Raw genomic sequence first — 19,930 nt, forward strand, 5'->3', positions numbered from 1 at the left:
AGCCAGGCGGTGCTGAGGGCAGGGTTCAAAAGAGTGACCCATAATGGCAAACGCACGCGCTTGGTCAGGCGTGGGTAAGTGTGCACACAACAAACACCGTCCGTCTTATCAATCACAAAAAAGCGATACACATACTTCGAGGCACTCTAAAAGCTGCTCTGCAATATAGCATCATGTGAAATACACACTCTGGCATATGGCGTGCAATGTCTTGTACTAACAGCAGACACGCCTTCTTTTTGAATGATTCTTGGCCCGTCCAATATCCCGGACAATATTACACTCCGCTCCTCGTAAAAAGTGGCAAGTAGTCTCATCTGTGCATTCCAGGATTGTTACCAACCTCCATACAGTGGGAGGTTGTTCTGGCCTCCCAACTCTCAAGGATTTGTATCAGCTTAATGGAAGGGCTTAGATATATTTGGTTTTGAGCTTGTGTTGGAACAGGTCCCACGTTAGTGACATGCTGTTATTCCCATCCAGACGTGTGTGTGTGTGAGAGAGATCAAGTCTGAGAAGTTGGACGGAGCTCAGTTGTGAGACTTTGATAGCCGCGGTGGGAAAGTCTTTCCGTTGTCAATTTGTTTGACGTTATACGTCGGGGTGCGCAGCAGGGGGGTCTACTTCGGGTCGTCGTCCTGACGTGAAAGGGATGTCTCTGTAAGGAGCATGGAAACCCCAACAGCCTTTAGACAAGCTCTAGTGTAAAAAAATGCCTTCAGCGGTGGAGGACCACAGACATTACAGAAGTGTCACGTGTCCTCCTTGAGAGCACTACCTCTTATCCCAGAACACCGTATCATGACCCCAACTCTGGACATAATGGATTGTTTCGTAGCCTATTTTTTTTGTATGAGAATTCAGTCCTCTTCTTCTAAATCACTAGGGTTTATGTTACTCCCTTTGACTTGTCTGTGGATGTCCTGAAGGGACCGAGCGGAAGGCCTCTGCCGCCACGCGTCTCCGTCTGACTCTGCCTGCCGTCCTCAACATGGAACACAGTCGGACTGGGGCGTGGTTAAGCAGCGCCTCTGCCTGCCGTCCTCAACATGGAACACAGTCTGACTGGGGCGTGGTTAAGCTGGGTTAAGCAGCGCCTCTGCCTGCCGTCCTCAACATGGAACACAGTCTGACTGGGGCGTGGTTAGACTGGGTTAAGCTGGGCTTGTTCGTCAGATCCAGGTGTGCTCTGCCTGCCGTCCTCAACATGGAACACAGTCTGACTGGGGCGTGGTTAAGCTGGGTTAAGCAGCGCCTCTGCCTGCCGTCCTCAACACGGAACACAGTCTGACTGGGGCGTGGTTATACTGGGTTAAGCTGTGCTTGGTCGTCAGATCCAGGTGTGCTCTGCCCGATTGCAGACCGTCTCTTTTATGGATTCCGTCCCTACTCTGGGAGATAAAATGGCTGCCTGGATCAGTCCTCTGTCTCTCTGACGTCTTCTAGACCGCTGCACGGTTTTCTCTTAACTCTGTCACTCACTCATTTAAGTGTATCATTCAGCTCATTGGATTGGTTGTATCCTTTTTAACAAGTCATTGGTTACAGAACGAGGGCTAGTTCTGCTCTTCTCCCCACTCAAATGGCAAGCCCATGGGGAAGGATGGAAAATTCCCAGGCTGAGGGAGAATCCCTCCACTTCTCTACACCTTGGCTCCAGTTTTACAATCTCTTACCCATCTTCTCCTCTGGCCTACACCAACCCAACATCCCCCTCTCTCCTCCCACTGGCCTACACACACTACAACCAGCCCTCTCCTCCCCCTGGCCTACACCCACTACAACCACCTCTCGGCTCCCCCTGGCCTACACCCACCCCTCGGCTCCCCCTGGCCTACACCCACTACACCCAGCCCTCGGCTCCCCCTGGCCTACACCCACTACAACCACCCCTCTCCTCCCCCTGGCCTACACACACTACAACCAGCCCTCTCCTCCCCCTGGCCTACACCCACTACAACCACCCCTCGGCTCCCCTGGCCTACACCCACTACAACCACCCCTCGGCTCCCCCTGGCCTACACCCACTACAACCACCCCTCGGCTCCCCTGGCCTACACCCACTACAACCACCCCTCGGCTCCCCTGGCCTACACCCACTACAACCACCCCTCGGCTCCCCCTGGCCTACCCCACTACAACCACCCCTCTCCTCCCCCTGGCCTACACACACTACAACCAGCCCTCTCCTCCCCCTGGCCTACACCCACTACAACCACCTCTCGGCTCCCCCTGGCCTACACCCACTACAACCAGCCCAATCCTCCCTGTTGGCCCCCTTCTACAGCACTGCTGCTATCTGGGTTTGATTGGATCCCCCTCCACCCAAAGCTCCAGGCTGCATGGTAACCAACAGTAGACACCAGGGCAGAGGGGGTAGTCCTGGCCCCAGCCCAGTCCGGAGCTCTGTCTGTGGGGCAGGAAGTGAGGGAGCGCGGGGGCTTTGTGATCCATCCGGGGGAGATGGATGAGTACGGGGAATGTCAGACGGAGATGTGAGCTCTCTCTCCTCTCTCGTTTTCCATTCTCTCCACTTGTCGCCCTATTGCGAGCAGTGGATTTCTCTTTGAAGCTCAGAGTTCGGCGCTGGCACAGAGGCAAGGTTCACCTCGTGATTTCTAACACCTTCAGAAGGATGAGATCAGACGCAGGCGCCGCTGCTTTCACTCTCCCATCAGCCACTGCAGCAAAGCAGACTTACGACTCACAAATTCACAATGTGCTTTTTTTGGACGGGAGCAGAGAATAATTCATCTCATTTGTGTCTGTGTGTCTGTGTACATGTAAAACTGCCTTATAGGAAGTCCAGACAGACTTAAAAAAAAAAGTAAATTTGAACTCCAGGTAGATGGAACACTGAGCTGTTATTTTGGCACAGCAGTTGGCATTCACCTTCCATATTTACTGATCATTCTCTCTCTCTTTCTCTCTCTCTCCCTTCTCTCCTCTCGTCTGTCTGTCTGTCGGTCTGTGTCTGTCTTCGTAGGTATGTAGTGAAAGGTTCGGGAAAGATTCTAGTTATTTTTCTCTGTTCCTGTGGGCCTTGAGCTTATTCGCCTCATTAGACAAATCCCCGTATCTTGAAAGAATGCGTGGATCTTGTTCGGGTTGAAATTCAGTTACAAGCAAAAATAATGTATCTTTGTTTCTGATTTGGATTTAAATTTCCCTGTATACATTATTTCTCATTTGTACACTTTACAATAAGCATGTGTAGCTGCGGAGAGAGGTGTAGCCGCGGGGGGAAAGGTGTAGCCGCGGGGGGGAGAGGTGTGGCGAGTGAAAGTTTGTAATAAAACACCAGCCTCCACTGTTGTCATTGTTCTCTCTCCATCCTTCCCCCTCTCTCCCTCACATGTGGAAAGCATTATATTCTGCCCACTGGAGCAGTGAGTAGAGCAGCAAACAGTGTCTGTGCTGTGGGCCTGGGAGGCTGGGACATGTCTGGGATCAGTGTAGGGGATCTGCTCTGTGCTGGGTGTCCCGGCCTCTCTATGGCCCCGCTGTTTGCACAAAAGGGGGTTTGTTATTTCAGAGCCGCACACTCTGACAGGCCTCTCTCCCTTGACTGGGGGAGGAGGGCGAGGCAGGGGGAAGGGAGGCCCCTCCAGAGTTCACCAAAGTAGAGATCAGGCTTAAAGGGCAGGCTAGTCTAGGCTGCTACATGGGTGTGATCATGATATAGCTTGTTTTCTTCCCCCCTATGGTTTGATTTTTAAGAGCCATTTGAGTTTTTTGTTGTTGCGGGGTGCCTGTATTGCTGTTTACCACATGCTCCATTCTATAACCCAGGTTCTTAACAACATGATGGTTAAGGAGGGTATCCCCATGCTGAGAAGCCATTGAATGTGGTTCTTTGGGTCCGAGGCCTTGGAATGGCATGGTGTGATTTATGGCCTTTCAATGTTTAGGCCCATGCCACGGTAGGTTAGCGTAGCAACGAACTGGGATCATTACTCTACCAGACATACTCGTACTGGACTTCCAGTATTTCTGTGCTTAACCATGTTTTTTCGACCTAAAGTGAGTTGTAAGATGGGTTTTTTCCCCCCTTCTATCCAATAAACAGCCACTTGACCTGTCATCTATTATGGTTCAGTCAGAGTACCATGACAACTGAGGCATATTTTCAACAATACAGAAACAAATGTGGAACTAATTGCATGTGAACTCATTTGGCTGTGATTCCTTTCCCTCTCTCCATAGCTACGCACGTACACACACACACACACACACACACACACACACACACGACTCCGTACTCCGACGTTGTCCTAACATTTCTATATTTATTGATTCAATTCTTTTTGCTTTTGGATTGTTGTATATTGTTAGATATTACTGCACTGTTGGAACTAGGAACACAAGCATTTCGCTACACCCGCAATAACATCTGCTAAATACGTGTATGCGACCAATAAAATGTGATTTGACACACACATGTGGATTTAGAGACGTAGCCTGAGGGTCAGAGGGTTCGTTAGTAAAAGCTCAGACACAATGGTAGGATTGTTAGTAATGCCTGCCGACATTGACTGCCAACACTCTGTTCAGAGGTGCTAAGTAATCTCTTGTGTTCACACAGCAAAGACCTTGGAAGTTGTCAGCCACTCACTCAGCCTTGTTAAATCACTCCAAACCAGAACGTGGCGCTGTTTGGCAATGCATGTCCGTGCGTATTGCTTATGGTTTAGATTTCAAGCTATCTTGAGCTATTTTATAGAAATTCCTTGTTGACACCTAGCAAAATGTCAAAGAATCAATTGAATTCGTTCTCCGTACTGCCATTTCCAGCCCATAGCCAAATGTTTAGCTAGCTAACGTTAGCATATTCACTAGCTAGCTAAGGACACTGCACTAACTTGGCAGCTAACACAGGCAGCTGTTTCATGGAAACTAGCTAATCCATTGTGATTTAATTATGTCAATACTAGTTACAGTAGCTAGCTATCTTGGAGGAAGTATTTAGTATTGTGTGCATTGCATCTGTCCACTTAGCTAGCTACTAGGTAACCTAGTGGTTAGAGCATTAGGCCAGTAACCGAAAGGTTGCTGGATCTAATCCCCGAGCTGACAAGGTAAAAATCTGTCATTCTGCCCCTGAACAAGGCAGTTAACCCACTGTCCCCCTGAACAAGGCAGTTAACCCACTGTCCACCTGAACAAGGCAGTTAACCCACTGTCCACCTGAACAAGGCAGTTAACCCACTGTTCCCCTGAACAAGGCAGTTAACCCACTGTTCCACTGAACAAGGCAGTTAACCCACTGTTCCACTGAACAAGGCAGTTAACCCACTGTTCCCCTGAACAAGGCAGTTAACCCACTGTTCCCCTGAACAAGGCAGTTAACCCACTGTTCCCCTGAACAAGGCAGTTAACCCACTGTTCCCCTGAACAAGGCAGTTAACCCACTGTTCCCCTGAACAAGGCAGTTAACCCACTGTTCCCCTGAACAAGGCAGTTAACCCACTGTTCCCCTGAACAAGGCAGTTAACCCACTGTTCCCCTGAACAAGGCAGTTAACCCACTGTTCCCCGGTAGGCCGTCATTGAAAATAAGAATTTCTTAACTGACTTGCCTAGTTAAATAAAGACACAAAAAAACTAATTGTGACTGGCTCATCCATTAATGTAGGGAGAAAATGCGGTCTTTTTGTTTGCTCCCACGTGGTACCGCTTTCGTTCGAGTAAGAGAAGGAACGGCCTCCTATCGGCACTGAGATTCTGTGCGTTTTCATACTTAAGATTGACAAGTGAAATGGATTACGTGATGCATTTTGCAGACAGGCCCAGTCCTTTAATTAGAAAATGTTGCCTTAATCTGTGGCGCTGAATTAAAATGCAGACATTAATAAACTAGAACATGTTTCTGAGGTTTTAGAAGTGTCGCATTTTGGACTTTGTTGGACCCACTCTCCCCTATAGTGAACCCTTTGGTCCACTCTCCCCTATAGTGAACCCTTTGTTCCACTCTCCCCTATAGTGAACCCTTTGGTTTCTCCAGTAATCCCAAAATATCGGCATATAGAGCTAAAATGCTCCAAGTATCAAATACACTGCAATATGGAAACTAACCCTACAATCAAAATGGTGGATAACAGGGAATCTATGTTAGAGTATGTGAGGAAAACCTTCACATCGGAGGCAGAACTAGGGTTGCCTGACTCCCGGCTCTAGCCCTTTCTCGTGCACTGAGAGTGGGGATGGCAAGAAGAGAACCAGCGTACCTGCAGCAGGATGCAGCAACTACCTCAGTCGATCTCGGCCTCCTAGAGGCGGTCTGTCTTTTCGTCTGTTGATGTTTGTACCACGAGTCGTCTGTCCTTCCCGCCCACCCCCTGGGCTCCCTCTGCGAAGCACTTGGAATATATACTCCCATGCATGCACCCATACATGCACCCATACATGCAGGCACAGTATGTGGGAACTTGGTGCACCACACCGACGCAATGCGTCCATGTTTCCATCACCCCTTCAGGGTGTCAGACAGACTGACAGACAGACAGATCGACGGGGATCTCCCAAACCCTGGCCCACTGATCAGTCGGCCCTAAAGAGAGGATTAAATCCTGTAGTTTTCTGTGACTGACTCCCCTCCTCAACCCACTCCCTCTCTCCCTCACCAGTCCAACCCGAAATGACTGTGGCTCAAGGCTCCGGAATGGCCTTTGAAGGTGACTGAATTGCTAATGTTTATTTTACTCCACCACAACCTTCCCTGGTCACAGCCTTCTAATGAAAATGCTTTGCCGCCTGTGTCCGCTCCCTATCCCCAGCCTGGATGATTTGAGGATTCTCTATTTTCTGGCTGTGGTTTGTCAGCTATTTTTAAAACTGTCAGCATTGTTGTGTGCATGTAACCGTGCTCAATGTCATATTTTAGTTTTCACTGAATCTGTTGGTTAGGCTACAATGGGGCCTAGTGGTTAGAGCGTTGGGCCAGTAACCGGAAGGTTGCTGGATCGAATCCCCGAGCTGACATTCTGTCATTCTGCCCCTGAACAACCCACTGTTCCTGCCTAGTTAAATAAAACCAGTTAGGCTGGGGGGAGTTGAGTGCTGCTCATGATGATGATAATCTAGTTGGCTCATGTATCAGCACTGATCAGAACATTTTGCCATCACGTTATGTAGCGTATCAAAGTGGATTGTTTTGCTCTTCAGTCGCGTAGTAACCTACTACCAACCAAATGCCTGTCACGTGTCAAATCAAAGTGATTTGGTTTCACCGAAGTTCCGTCTGTATATATTTGGTTAATTTGTGACGCTGGGAAAAGTGTGGGCCGGCTCGTGGCTCCCAGTCACGGCCGGCTGCGGCACAGCCCGGAATCAAACCCGGAACGGTAGCGACGCTGCTAGCACTGCGATGCAAGACCGGCCAAATTAATAACTTTTTGTCAACACCCCTTTTTGGTTTGAATGCATTCTTCCATACATGCGCTATATATACACAAAAGTAGTGGACACCCCTTCAAATTGTTGTATTCGGCTGGGATGAAGGTTCACGTTCCAACAGGACAACAACCCTAAGCACACATCCAAGACAACATAAGAGTGGCCTTGGGACAAGTCTCTGAATGTCCTTCAGTGGCCCAGCCAGAATCCGGACTTGAACATCTCATTTGAACAATGGCGACACTCCCCATCCAACCTGACAGAGAGGATTTGCAGAGAAGAATGGGAGGAGCTCCCCATCCAACCTGACAGAGAGGATCTGCAGAGAAGAAATGGGAGGAGCTCCCCATCCAACCTGACAGCTTGAGAGGATCTGCAGAGAAGAATGGGAGGAGCTCCCCATCCAACCTGACAGAGAGGATCTGCAGAGAAGAATGGGAGGAGCTCCCCATCCAACCTGACAGAGAGGATCTGCAGAGAAGAATGGGAGGAGCCCCCCATCCAACCTGACAGAGAGGATCTGCAGAGAAGAATGGGAGGAGCTCCCCATCCAACCTGACAGAGCTTGAGAGGATCTGCAGAGAAGAATGGGAGGAGCTCCCCATCCAACCTGACAGAGGATTTGCAGAGAAGAATGGGAGGAGCTCCCCATCCAACCTGACAGAGGATCTGCAGAGAAGAATGGGAGGAGCTCCCCATCCAACCTGACAGAGAGGATCTGCAGAGAAGAATGGGAGGAGCTCTCCATCCAACCTGACAGAGAGGATCTGCAGAGAAGAATGGGAGGAGCTCCCCATCCAACCTGACAGAGGATCTGCAGAGAAGAATGGGAGGAGCTCCCCATCCAACCTGACAGAGAGGATTTGCAGAGAAGAATGGGAGGAGCTCCCCATCCAACCTGACAGAGAGGATTTGCAGAGAAGAATGGGAGGAGCTCCCCATCCAACCTGACAGAGGATTTGCAGAGAAGAATGGGAGGAGCTCCCCATCCAACCTGACAGAGCTTGAGAGGATCTGCAGAGAAGAATGGGAGGAGCTCCCCAAATACAGGTGTGTCAAGCTTGTAGCGTCATACCCAAGAAGACTCGAGTATTTATTCGCTACCAAAGGTCCTTCAACAAAGTACTGAGTAAAAGGTCTGAGTACTTGTGTAAATGTAAGATTTTACTTTTTACTTTTTTAAACATTTGCTAAAATGTCTAACAACCCGTTTTTGCTTTGTCATTATGGGGTGTTGTGTGTAGATTGAGATGTTGTATATATTTTTAAATCCATTTTCATCTGTAACGTAACAAAATGACAAACGTCAAGGGGTCTGAATACTTTCCGAATGCACTGTATTTCGTGCCACCCTAGGGTCACGCATGACTTATAAAGCAAATTTAGAACTTGTATTACTCAAAAACATCAAATACGTCATTCTGTATTGTGTATATTACGATATGATATTTTGACCGTATCTCCCAGTCCTAATTGAAATGACACCCACTCTGTCTCAACCGATGGCGGGCACAACACACAACCGTCAAATGTCTATGCTATGTGTGACTATGACCGAACATCTGAGTTGACGCCTTTTTTTGATAATTGATAATAATAATAATATTAATAATTGATGATAATTAATAATAATTAATTGATTAATAATTGATAATTGATGTTAAAAAGGTTAGAAAATGTAATAATGATATAATATTATGTAAAATAGGTTCAAAATAAGCACTTAAGTTTTTAAATGAGATCAAACTAGACCATGTATCTTTTCCAGTGACGAAGACATGGATGTCTCGTGGCGTATCCGTTGAAAAGAACCAACGAGAGCACCAACGTGTTTATTTATAGGAGCATAACAAACTGGGTGTCAAATGAAAAGCTAAGAGTCCATTTTTTTTTGGTAAATTAAGGCATAGATACATTCAACCCTTCTCCGGCTTGAAAATTAGGCATAAGTAAAGGCTGATTTCTGGATAAACGGATGGAAATGTGGTCTTTGAAGATGTTTACCGTCAGAAAGTTGAAGAAATACTGCTTTTGTGCCTTCTAATTCCGTTACCAAAAACACACATCGTTAAGATGTTTTCTAATTTAGAGGGAGGATAATGGAAGTTCACAGAAGTAACAAGTAATGGTAGAGAGACCCATTAGTTATAGTGATTATGGTAAAAAAAAAAAATCTGAAATGCAATTACTCCAACTGAATTGGCTACAATAAGAAATCAAAGCCACAAAACCACAATTGGGTCACCTGCTACTGTGATCCCTTCCATTGGCATACTGTTATGTTCAGCTCATAGCGATTTTCTTAGCAAATTCTGTCGTCTGGCCGTCTAACCAAGTGTTAAAACTGTTGGTCTGGACAACCCCTCTTCCGGCCATTCTTTCTCTCTCATTCACTCGTTCATATCCCAACTCCGCCTGAGACACCCGCAGGGAGTGGGGTCATGGTCAGGGTCGCCATTGTATCTCACCCCTGGGGCAATCAGGCTCAAGTACCTTGCTCAAAGGCACAGCAACAGATTCGTTTTTCCCTGAGCCAAGAAACCTTTTGGTTACTGTCTCTAGCGCTCTAACCTCGCGGCTACCTGCCACCCCGGTAGAGTAAACGACGATGTATTGTACTGTGCTGAACCATACTGCACTCTACTGCACTGCACTCTACTCTGCTGTGCTGTATTGTACTGCACTGCACTCTACTTTACTATGCTGTCCAAACTTGTGAAACACGAGAAGAATGAACATACCCGTCATTGTGCGTTTCGGTGTAGTACAGATCAGGGAACCAGAGCGTAGTTCCCGTATGTAAAAAAAGGGTCAAGTTTGAGGACCTTTATCTTCCTGAATGTTTTTTGTCATTCAGGTCCAAGAAGTCACAGTCTGGTCGCTTCTTCAACGTGCACACATGTATGGAACGTTGTGTTTAAATCAAAAGGGATGCTGTCAAAGTGATTGATTTTCAAATGGATTTACCCTGGATTTATTCAAATAGACGCCCACCCGCATCTGCACACCCCCTCCCACTCGTCGCCAGCGTGGCATGGAATGTATAGAAGTCTAATCTCGGCAAGAACGTGGTAAAAAGTTGGCCATTTTGAAGGGGGGGGGTCATATAAAAGTAAATCTTATGTGAAAGGTGTATAAGACGTAGTTGATTTGGGCCAATTAGGCGGTGGGAGGGTTTGGTCATTGAAGAGGCCACCCCAAGCTTTAGGTATCAGACAGAAAATAGGGGCGTCACATTAACTGGCCCCGCTGGCCCAGCCAGGGTGAGCCGTATTTGAACACTAGCTAGCTAGCTAACGATACAGTGTTAAGCTAACGCTAACACTAGCTAGCTAGCTAACGATACAATGTTAAGCTAACGCTAACATTAGCTAGCTAGCTAACGATACAGTGTTAAGCTAACGCTAACACTAGCTAGCTAGCTAACGATACAATGTTAAGCTAACACTAGCTAGCTAGCTAACGATACAATGTTAAGCTAACGCTAACACTAGCTAGCTAGCTAACGATACAGTGTTAAGCTAACGCTAACACTAGCTAGCTAGCTAACGATACAGTGTTAAGCTAACGCTAACACTAGCTAGCTAGCTAACGATACAGTGTTAAGCTAACGCTAACATTAGCTAGCTAGCTAACGATACAGTGTTAAGCTAACGCTAACACAAGCTAGCTAGCTAACGATACAGTGTTAAGCTAACTCTAACACTAGCTAGCTAGCTGTGGTGGTGGTTCAGTTTGTTTTTGTGCTCCATGTGTTTATTTCACAATTGACTAGGCCGGGGTAGTTTTCTAAATAACACTGTGGGTGAATTGTGTAGCTTTTTTAGCCTTTTGCCTTTGTGCTTCTATGTTCCCCCCAAGTTTTACCAACACATCCCCTCCCCAGTGTCGACCGAAGAACCACTTCAACTACAGTAGAGAGAATCAAACCAGCCAGGCTTTTTAGTGTTTCCTTGTGTTGACATCTAGGAACCTAGTTCAGCGTGACAAGTCTCCTCTTGATTGTGTGAGGTCCCATAAATCACTGCTTGTTTTGACATCTACCTTTATTGGGGGGTTGGTTGGTTGGTTACCATGGTAATGCAATAAAGTGGAGTGAACTCTGCGTTGGCGGGCGGAGTGGTGTGGAGTGAAGCATGCTGGGTAGCTGGTGCCCCTCTGCTCTGTAATGTGTCCGACAGTGTGTGTGTGGTCAGGACTGGACGGGGGAGTGGTGTGTGTGTGTGTGGACAGGACTGGACAGGGGGGTGGTGTGTGTGGTGGACAGGACTGGACAGGGGGGTGGTGTGTGTGTGGACAGGACTGGACAGGGGGTGGTGTGTGTGTGGACAGGACTGGACAGGGGGAGTGGTGTGTGTGGACTGGACTGGACAGGGGGAGTGGTGTGTGTGTGTGTGTACAGGACTGGACAGGGGAGTGGTGTGTGTGTGTGTGTGGACAGGACTGGACAGGGGGAGTGGTGTGTGTGTGTGTGTGTGTGTGTACAGGACTGGACAGGGGAGTGGTGTGTGTGTGTGTGTGGACAGGACTGGACAGGGGGAGTGGTGTGTGTGTGTGTGTGGACAGGACTGGACAGGGGGAGTGGTGTGTGTGTGTGTGTGGACAGGACTGGACAGGGGGAGTGGTGTGTGTGTGTGTGTGTGGACAGGACTGGACAGGGGAGTGGTGTGTGTGTGTGTGTGTGGACAGGACTGGACAGGGGGAGTGGTGTGTGTGTGTGTGTGTGTGGACAGGACTGGACAGGGGGAGTGGTGTGTGTGTGACAGGACTGGACAGGGGGTGGTGTGTGGACAGGACTGGACAGGGGGTGGTGTGTGGACAGGACTGGACAGGGGGTGGTGTGTGTGTGTGGACAGGACTGGACAGGGGGTGGTGTGTGTGTGGACAGGACTGGACAGGGGGTGGTGTGTGTGTGTGGACAGGACTGGACAGGGGGTGGTGTGTGTGTGTGTGGACAGGACTGGACAGGGGGTGGTGTGTGTGTGTGTGGACAGGACTGGACAGGGGGTGGTGTGTGTGGACTGGACTGGACAGGGGGTGGTGTGTGTGGACAGGACTGGACAGGGGGTGGTGTGTGGACAGGACTGGACAGGGGGTGGTGTGTGGACAGGACTGGACAGGGGGGTGGTGTGTGTGGACAGGACTGGACAGGGGGTGGTGTGTGTGGACAGGACTGGACAGGGGGTGGTGTGTGTGGACAGGACTGGACAGGGGGTGGTGTGTGTGTGTGGACAGGACTGGACAGGGGGAGTGGTGTGTGTGTGTGGACAGGACTGGACAGGGGGTGGTGTGTGTGGTCAGGACTGGACAGGGGGGGTGGTGTGTGTGGTCAGGACTGGACAGGGGGGGTGGTGTGTGTGGTCAGGACTGGACAAGGGGGGGTGGTGTGTGTGTCTAGTGTAGCAGCAGAGAAGCTTACAGTGAAACACCTGCCACTTTAAGTCAACGTTTATTTAACTGTTTTTTTAGTGTGCCTCCACCTTGCACTAAATGTTGTGCCTGATATTTTGGGGGGCGTGTGTGTGTGTGGTACTCGGTGGACAAGCTTGCTTAAAAAGTTGTGTTCTTGAGTGTGTGTTTTGGTGTGTCAGTATGCAATAGCATACCAACCCATGCAGGTGTTAAACTGTTTTCTTGAGGACTCATTGAGTTTGTGTTGGTGTTGAGGTTGTACAAGGACATCTACTCTTGCTTCAGAATATAGGTTTATGCCTAGGTCAAACGTGTTTTTAGGATTTGTGGAAGATGTCTATTGTACAGTATGTTGCCTACACCAAACATGTTGAATGGGTTCAGGTTGTTTTGCAGGCAGTCAGCCTGTAGGCAGCATTTGACCAGCTGTTATTGGCAGAGAGGTTTGGAGCTCTTTCTTATTGGCCTGTTAAATCATTTACCGCATGGCGATGTTACCGTGGAAGGCCAAAACCCCAGACCACCAAAACAGGCTGAAATTTCAGGTGGTCTTTTCAAACAGCTCTTACATTTAAAGGGAATTATACTTTTTTTAAAAAACATATACTTTTTAATGTCACAGTATTTTTCCAACCTCATGGTGTGGAAATATGCTTAAAACATTGGGAAATAACATTTTTTGCAGTGGGCCTTTAGGCAATCAGAATAATGTGTGTGCAATGATTTAGCTTTTCTTTTTAAATGAACGGCTGCAGTAAGTCTTTCTACAGCATACTAACCATGTCTCTCTTTCTCTCTCTTTCTCTGTCTCTCTCTCTCTCTCTGTCTCTCTCTTTCTCTGTCTCTCTCTCTCTCTCTCTGTCTCTCTCTTTCTCTGTCTCTCTCTTTCTCTGTCTCTCTCTCTCTCTCTCTCTCTCTCTCTCTCTCTCTTTCTCTGTCTCTCTCTCTCTTTCTCTGTCTCTCTCTCTCTCTCTCTGTCTCTCTCTGTCTCTCTCTCTCTCTCTCTCTCTCTGTCTCTCTCTTTCTCTGTCTCTCTCTCTCTCTCTCTCTCTGTCTCTCTCTTTCTCTGTCTCTCTCTCTCTCTCTCTGTCTCTCTCTTTCTCTGTCTCTCTCTCTCTCTCTCTCTCTCTCTCTCTGTCTCTCCCTGTCTCTCTCTGTCTGCAGAGAATCTTCAACTCGTTTGTGTACACAGAGAAGACCTCAAACGGAGAGACGGAAGTACAGCAGGTGAGTCACTGGGTGCTTTTGTGTGTGTGTGTTTGTGACGCAGTAACACCACACACACACACACACACACACACACACACAGCCATCATCAGAGGAAAGGAGGGCTTATTAAAATTCTACAGCTGCTGTCTCATTGGCTTTGAAGTTGTCTTTGTTTTTCACTCCCCCATTCTCTAATGCACTACACAGTGTCTGTGCAGGAAGGCTTCACTCTGACGAGGAGATGCTGGAATGGAAACATGGCTCCTCTACCTGTACTCTAATACAGCGTTAGAGACTGAGTTAATGCCATTTCATCTGCACTCTCCCATGGTTGGCAATAAAGAGGCTACTTAAGAACCCGAGATGTGTGTGTTTTTTAAACGTTATTAATCCCGTCGAGCGATTCAGAAAGGCCACGTCCACTGTGTCCAGTGTGTTGAGGGGACAGTAATATTCAGTGACTATTGAGGTTAAAGTGATTCAGAAAGGCCACGTCCACTGTGTCCAGTGTGTTGAGGGGACAGTAATATTCAGTGACTATTGAGGTTAAAGTGATTCAGAAAGGCCACGTCCACGGTGTCCAGTGTGTTGAGGGGACAGTAATATTCAGTGACTATTGAGGTTAAAGTGCTTCAGAAAGGCCACGTCCACTGTGTCCAGTGTGTTGAGGGGACAGTAATATTCAGTGACTATTGAGGTTAAAGTGATTCAGAAAGGCCACGTCCACGGTGTCCAGTGTGTTGAGGGGACAGTAATATTCAGTGACTATTGAGGTTAAAGTGATTCAGAAAGGCCACGTCCACGGTGTCCAGTGTGTTGAGGGGACAGTAATATTCATTTTGAAAAATTCAGAAAGGCCACGTCTATTTGTCCAGTGTGTTGATAATATTCAGTGACTTAAAAGTGCTTCAGAAAGGCCACGTCCACGAGTGACTATTGAGGTTAAAGTGCGGACTGTCAGCTTACATTTAAAAAAAATCTATTTCTGGTGATTCGTTTAAAATGTCCTGATTTTATAATTGTACGTAGTCCACCTATTTTAGGGGACCAAAAGGGACAAATTCACTTATGTGTGTTGAAGTAGTTAATAGTTAAGTATTTGGTCCCATATTCCTAGAACACAATGATTTACAGCTTGTGACTCTACAAACTTGTTGGATGCATTTTCTGTTTGTTTTGGTTGTGTTTCAGAGTATTTTTGCCCAATAGAAATGAATGGTAAACAATGCATTGTGCCATTTTGGAGTCACTCGTAATAGTATATAAGAATATAATGTTTCTAAACACTTCTACATTAAAATCCATATGCTGCCATGAGTACGGAGAGTTCTGAATGAATGGTGAATACTGGTGAGTGGGAAGGTTACATACGCACAAATATCATATCCCTCCAAAAATGCTAACCTCCCCTGTTATTGTGATGGTGAGAGGTTAGCGTGTCTTGGGGATATGATCTTTTGTGCGTCTAAGGTTCTCACTCAACATTATTCACGATTCATTCAGGACTATCCGTAGTCATGGCAGCATGTGGATTTTAGTCCACATGTGTGTGTTCAGAAACACTCCACTTTTGACTATTTTAATACACACGTTAATTTGTCCCAATACTTTTGGTCCCCTAAAATGAGGGACTTCGTACATAAAGTGCTGTAATTTCTCTACAGTTCCCCCAATATGGATGAAAATACCCTCAAATTAAAGCTGCCAGTCTGCACTTTAACCTCATAGTCATTGTATCATGGAGTACAGAGCCAAAACAACAGCGTCTGTTCATGTCTCAATACGTGTGTGTGTGTGTGTGTGTTATGGGTCTGGTCACCGTTGGCAGAGCAGAGCAAATAAGCTGGCACTGTTCGCTTACTGCCCATTCCTGCACTGCAGTGGTCGGTGATGTTTCGACTACATGGTTTGGTAGACCGGCTACTACTATTTCCACTGGCTCAGTATAACATACAGTACAGGGGTTGGTACTGGATCCCTTTAATCAATAGGTCATTTGATAGATATGTTTCTGCCCCACAGCTACTGATCCTGAATGCTAATCAATAAAAACATCTGTGACGTTCACAGCTCTGCTTGTTTACAACGGATCCTTTCACAGGGAGTTGTCGTGTTGTTACATCACCAACATTTCACAGGGAGTTGTCGTGTTGTTACATCACCAACATTTCACAGGGAGTTGTCGTGTTGTTACATCACCAACATTTCATAGGGAGTTGTCGTGTTGTTACATCACCAACATTTCACAGGGAGTTGTCGTGTTGTTACATCACCAACATTTCATAGGGAGTTGTCGTGTTGTTACATCACCAACATTTCAGGGATCACCAACATTTCAGTTGTCTTGTTGTTACATCACCAACATTTCATAGGGAGTTGTCGTGTTGTTACATCACCAACATTTCACAGGGAGTTGTCGTGTTGTTACATCACCAACATTTCATAGGGAGTTGTCGTGTTGTTACATCACCAACATTTCATAGGGAGTTGTCGTGTTGTTACATCACCAACATTTCACAGGGAGTTGTCGTGTTGTTACATCACCAACATTTCATAGGGAGTTGTCGTGTTGTTACATCACCAACATTTCATAGGGAGTTGTCGTGTTGTTACATCACCAACATTTCATAGGGAGTTGTCGTGTTGTTACATCACCAACATTTCATAGGGAGTTGTCGTGTTGTTACATCACCAACATTTCAAGAATGAAGTTCAATATGGGCGCTAGCATGGCGGCTGTTCTTAAACCTGGCCTAACTAACACTCTCCTCTCTCTCTCTCCCTCTCTCTCTCCCTCTCGCTCTCTCTCCCTGTACAGTGAATTCAGAAAGTATTCAGACCCCTTGACTTTTTCCACATTTTGTTACGTTACAGCCGTATTCTAAAATGGATGAAATTAAATGTTTCCCTCATCCCACAATACTCCATAATGACAAATTGAAAACAGGTTTTTATTTTTTTGTGCAAATGTATCCAAAATAAAAAAGAGATTTACAGTTATTTACACAAGTATTCAGCCCCTTTGCTATGTGGTCAGAAGAAAGCCAGTCCTTTACAGCACGTAAAGGACTCTGGTCTGATGAAACCAAGATTTGGCTTGAATGCCAAGGGTCACGTCTGGAAGAAACCTGGCACCATCCCTATGGTGAAGCATGGTGGCGGCAGCATCATGCTCTGGGGATGTTTTTCAGAGGCACGAACTAGTCAGGATTGAGGGAAAGATGAACGGAGCAAAGTACAGAGAGATCCTTAATACAAATCTGCTCCAGAGTGCTCAGGACCATAGACTGGGGCTAGGGTTTACCTTCCAACAGGACAACTACCCTAAGCACGCAGCCAAGACCAACGCAAGAGTGGCTTCGGGACAAGTCTCTGAATGTCCTTAGGTGGCCCAGCCAGAGCCTGGACTTGAACCCGGTTGAACATTTCTGGAGAGACCTGAAAATAGTACTTATGTAAATGTGATATTTCCATATTTTTGATTTTTTTTTAAATTAAAAAAATTAGCAAACATTTCTATGAACCCATTTTTGCTTTGTAATTATGGGGTATAATGTGTAGATTGAGGGAAAAAATATGTATTTGAGAAAAAGTCTGTAACAAAATGTGGAGGTACTTTCCATTTGAACAGTATATGGCTCCAGTAGTATCCATCTGTGGACTGTAGGTTAGGTTAGAGGTTACCACTTCTCGTGTGCTGACATTTAGTTACAGTATGTTTAAAAAAACTTTTTATTTTGAATTACATTTCCAGAAACCATGCTAAATGCATCTGACCAGTAGATACCTTGATTGATAAAATGTTTGCTGAAGATTTTTCCATGTAGCTGTATTTTTTTCTTTTCTCTCTTTTTTTTCTTCAAAGAATGATTCTTAAGCTGTTCGAATTCATCAAAAATATTGACAAGATGTACGACAGTGTCTCTGCAGCAATTGCATTCCTCTAAGACTCTCGCTAAGACCAGACGGTGCCAGCCCTGGCATTGCTGGCATGGTTCTCCCCGGCTAGGAGGCAGGTGGGAAATGACACTTTGGCACCATGGCAGCCAAAACAGCACCAATTAGAGCTGAATCCACAGTGGGGAGGAAGCCCAAAGAAAAAAGACTGACTGAAAGACAGACAGAGAGACAGAAGCCTGGCTTTGAGACTGGCACCCTGGCTCCCCGACACCATCTCCCTCTCGTTACTCAGCCAGGAGACGAGCAGGGTGATGACATCTGCCACTGAGTAATGACATAGGCTGGCCATCTCCACTCATCCCAGAAATGTTTAAAGTGTAATGAACATGATTCTAGATGTTTATTTGCTTTAGCTCGTGTTTTTACTGTAATTCTACAGTGCAGGTTGCTGCTCTCTTCTCAGAGGCATGTAAAGAAAGGCGTGTGTTACCAGGAAATGAATTTCAGACCAAAATGAAGAAGATCCCACGTGGACTGAGCCAGACAGTGGAGTGGACATTTCCTATTAGAAGTCCTGCGCGTTATGTCTGTTTGGTCCTCTGGGGAGATAAGATGGAATCAGCAAAACGAGAGAGACTGCAGACAATGGGCAGCTAGCCGGAGGTCAAAACAGCCTATAGATAGACGCATTGTTGTGTGTGTGTGTGTGTGTGTGTGTGTGTGTGTAGCCAGAGGACGAGGTGGTCACGCCAGTCTAATAGCCCAGTCTGTCTATCAGTGTGCCTGAGCCCCCAGAGACTTAGTAGACCAGAGGTGTGGAGGCTGTAGTCTGACGGTGACATTTATGTAAAAGGCCAGTCAGGGCTCGCGGAGGGGTTTCTGTGTCAACAACAACAACGACAACAAAATCAGTTCCCTGGAATGACCTTGATGGGCTATTTTATTCTCTGACATTCTCCCAGTCTACCCTGGTACTGACACGGGTCACAGGTCTCCTCCCTTACCCAGACCTAGCCGTAACAGTCCTGAACCAGAGCCACACAATGAAACTGTGTGGTCTGGGACCGTCTGGTCAGGGCTACAGCAACCACAGAGCCCCAACGTGTGTTGTGTGTTGTAGTGAAGGTGGGAGGAGTAAACAGTAAGGCCGGGAGTAGTTGGTGAGGTTGGTTGCGATTTGTGGGTAGAGAGGGGGAGAAGGAGGGTGGTTTTGGCTAAGGAAAAGTAGTTCTAAATCACTAAACCTGTGCCTTGCAGGTCTTTTGGTTTCTCGTTCCTCTGGACTCATGAATGGGTATTTCTCAGTCTTAACCACACCGTGCTGTGGCTAGGGCTGTGAAGGCACTCGGACAGCTCAATCGTGGTTGAGACGCACCTAATAGTGAGTCCACGTTGGTCCTGATTGCTGGTCCGGCCCAGTCTGGGAGGGGGTACAGTAGTTTTGGTTGCGTCCCAAATGACAACCTACTACCGACATAGTGCACTACTTTTGACCGTAGCCCTTACGGGACCTTGTCAAAAGTAGTGCACTATGTAGGGAATATGGTGCCATCTTTGGACTCGCATATCGGGTGGCACTGTAATTCAGGGTGACGCCGCTGGCCCCTGTATAATGACATAATCGGAGGAGCGGTTGGGCTTGCGGCTTAATAGGAACAGCGACTGGCTGATTGGGTGTAGCTCGGTTAATGGGTCACAGCATATTTCTCCTGTTCCTGGCCTGGGCAGTGTTGGCAGGCACGCCTCATTATGGGATGTGGAGACTGGCTGCCGGTAGTGGAGACTGGCTGCCGGTAGAGGAGACTGGCTGCCGGTAGAGGAGACTGGCTGCCGGTAGAGGAGACTGGCTGCCGGTAGAGGAGACTGGCTGCCGGTAGAAGAGACTGGCGGCCGGTAGAGGAGGCTGGCGGCCGGTAGAGGAGGCTGGCGGCCGGTAGAGGAGGCTGGCGGCCGGTAGAGGAGGCTGGCGGCCGGTAGAGGAGGCTGGCGGCCGGTAGAGGAGGCTGGCGGCCGGT

At 47.3% G+C, this 19,930-nt stretch overlaps 1 protein-coding gene across 1 annotated transcript in view; it reads left to right on the forward strand.

Moving 5' to 3' along the window:
* The window catches only part of LOC115145339 (VWFA and cache domain-containing protein 1), a 98,377-nt gene that overhangs the window by 27,537 nt on the left and 50,910 nt on the right, over positions 1 to 19,930 (forward strand). The window contains exon 2 of the mRNA XM_065003201.1: positions 13,971 to 14,033. Within this exon, the coding sequence (XP_064859273.1) occupies positions 13,971 to 14,033 (63 nt within the window). The remainder of the gene's footprint in view (positions 1 to 13,970; positions 14,034 to 19,930) is intronic.

Source organism: Oncorhynchus nerka, linkage group LG17 (genome assembly GCF_034236695.1).
Source record: "Oncorhynchus nerka isolate Pitt River linkage group LG17, Oner_Uvic_2.0, whole genome shotgun sequence".
In the NCBI taxonomy this organism is placed as follows: Eukaryota; Metazoa; Chordata; class Actinopteri; order Salmoniformes; family Salmonidae; genus Oncorhynchus; species Oncorhynchus nerka.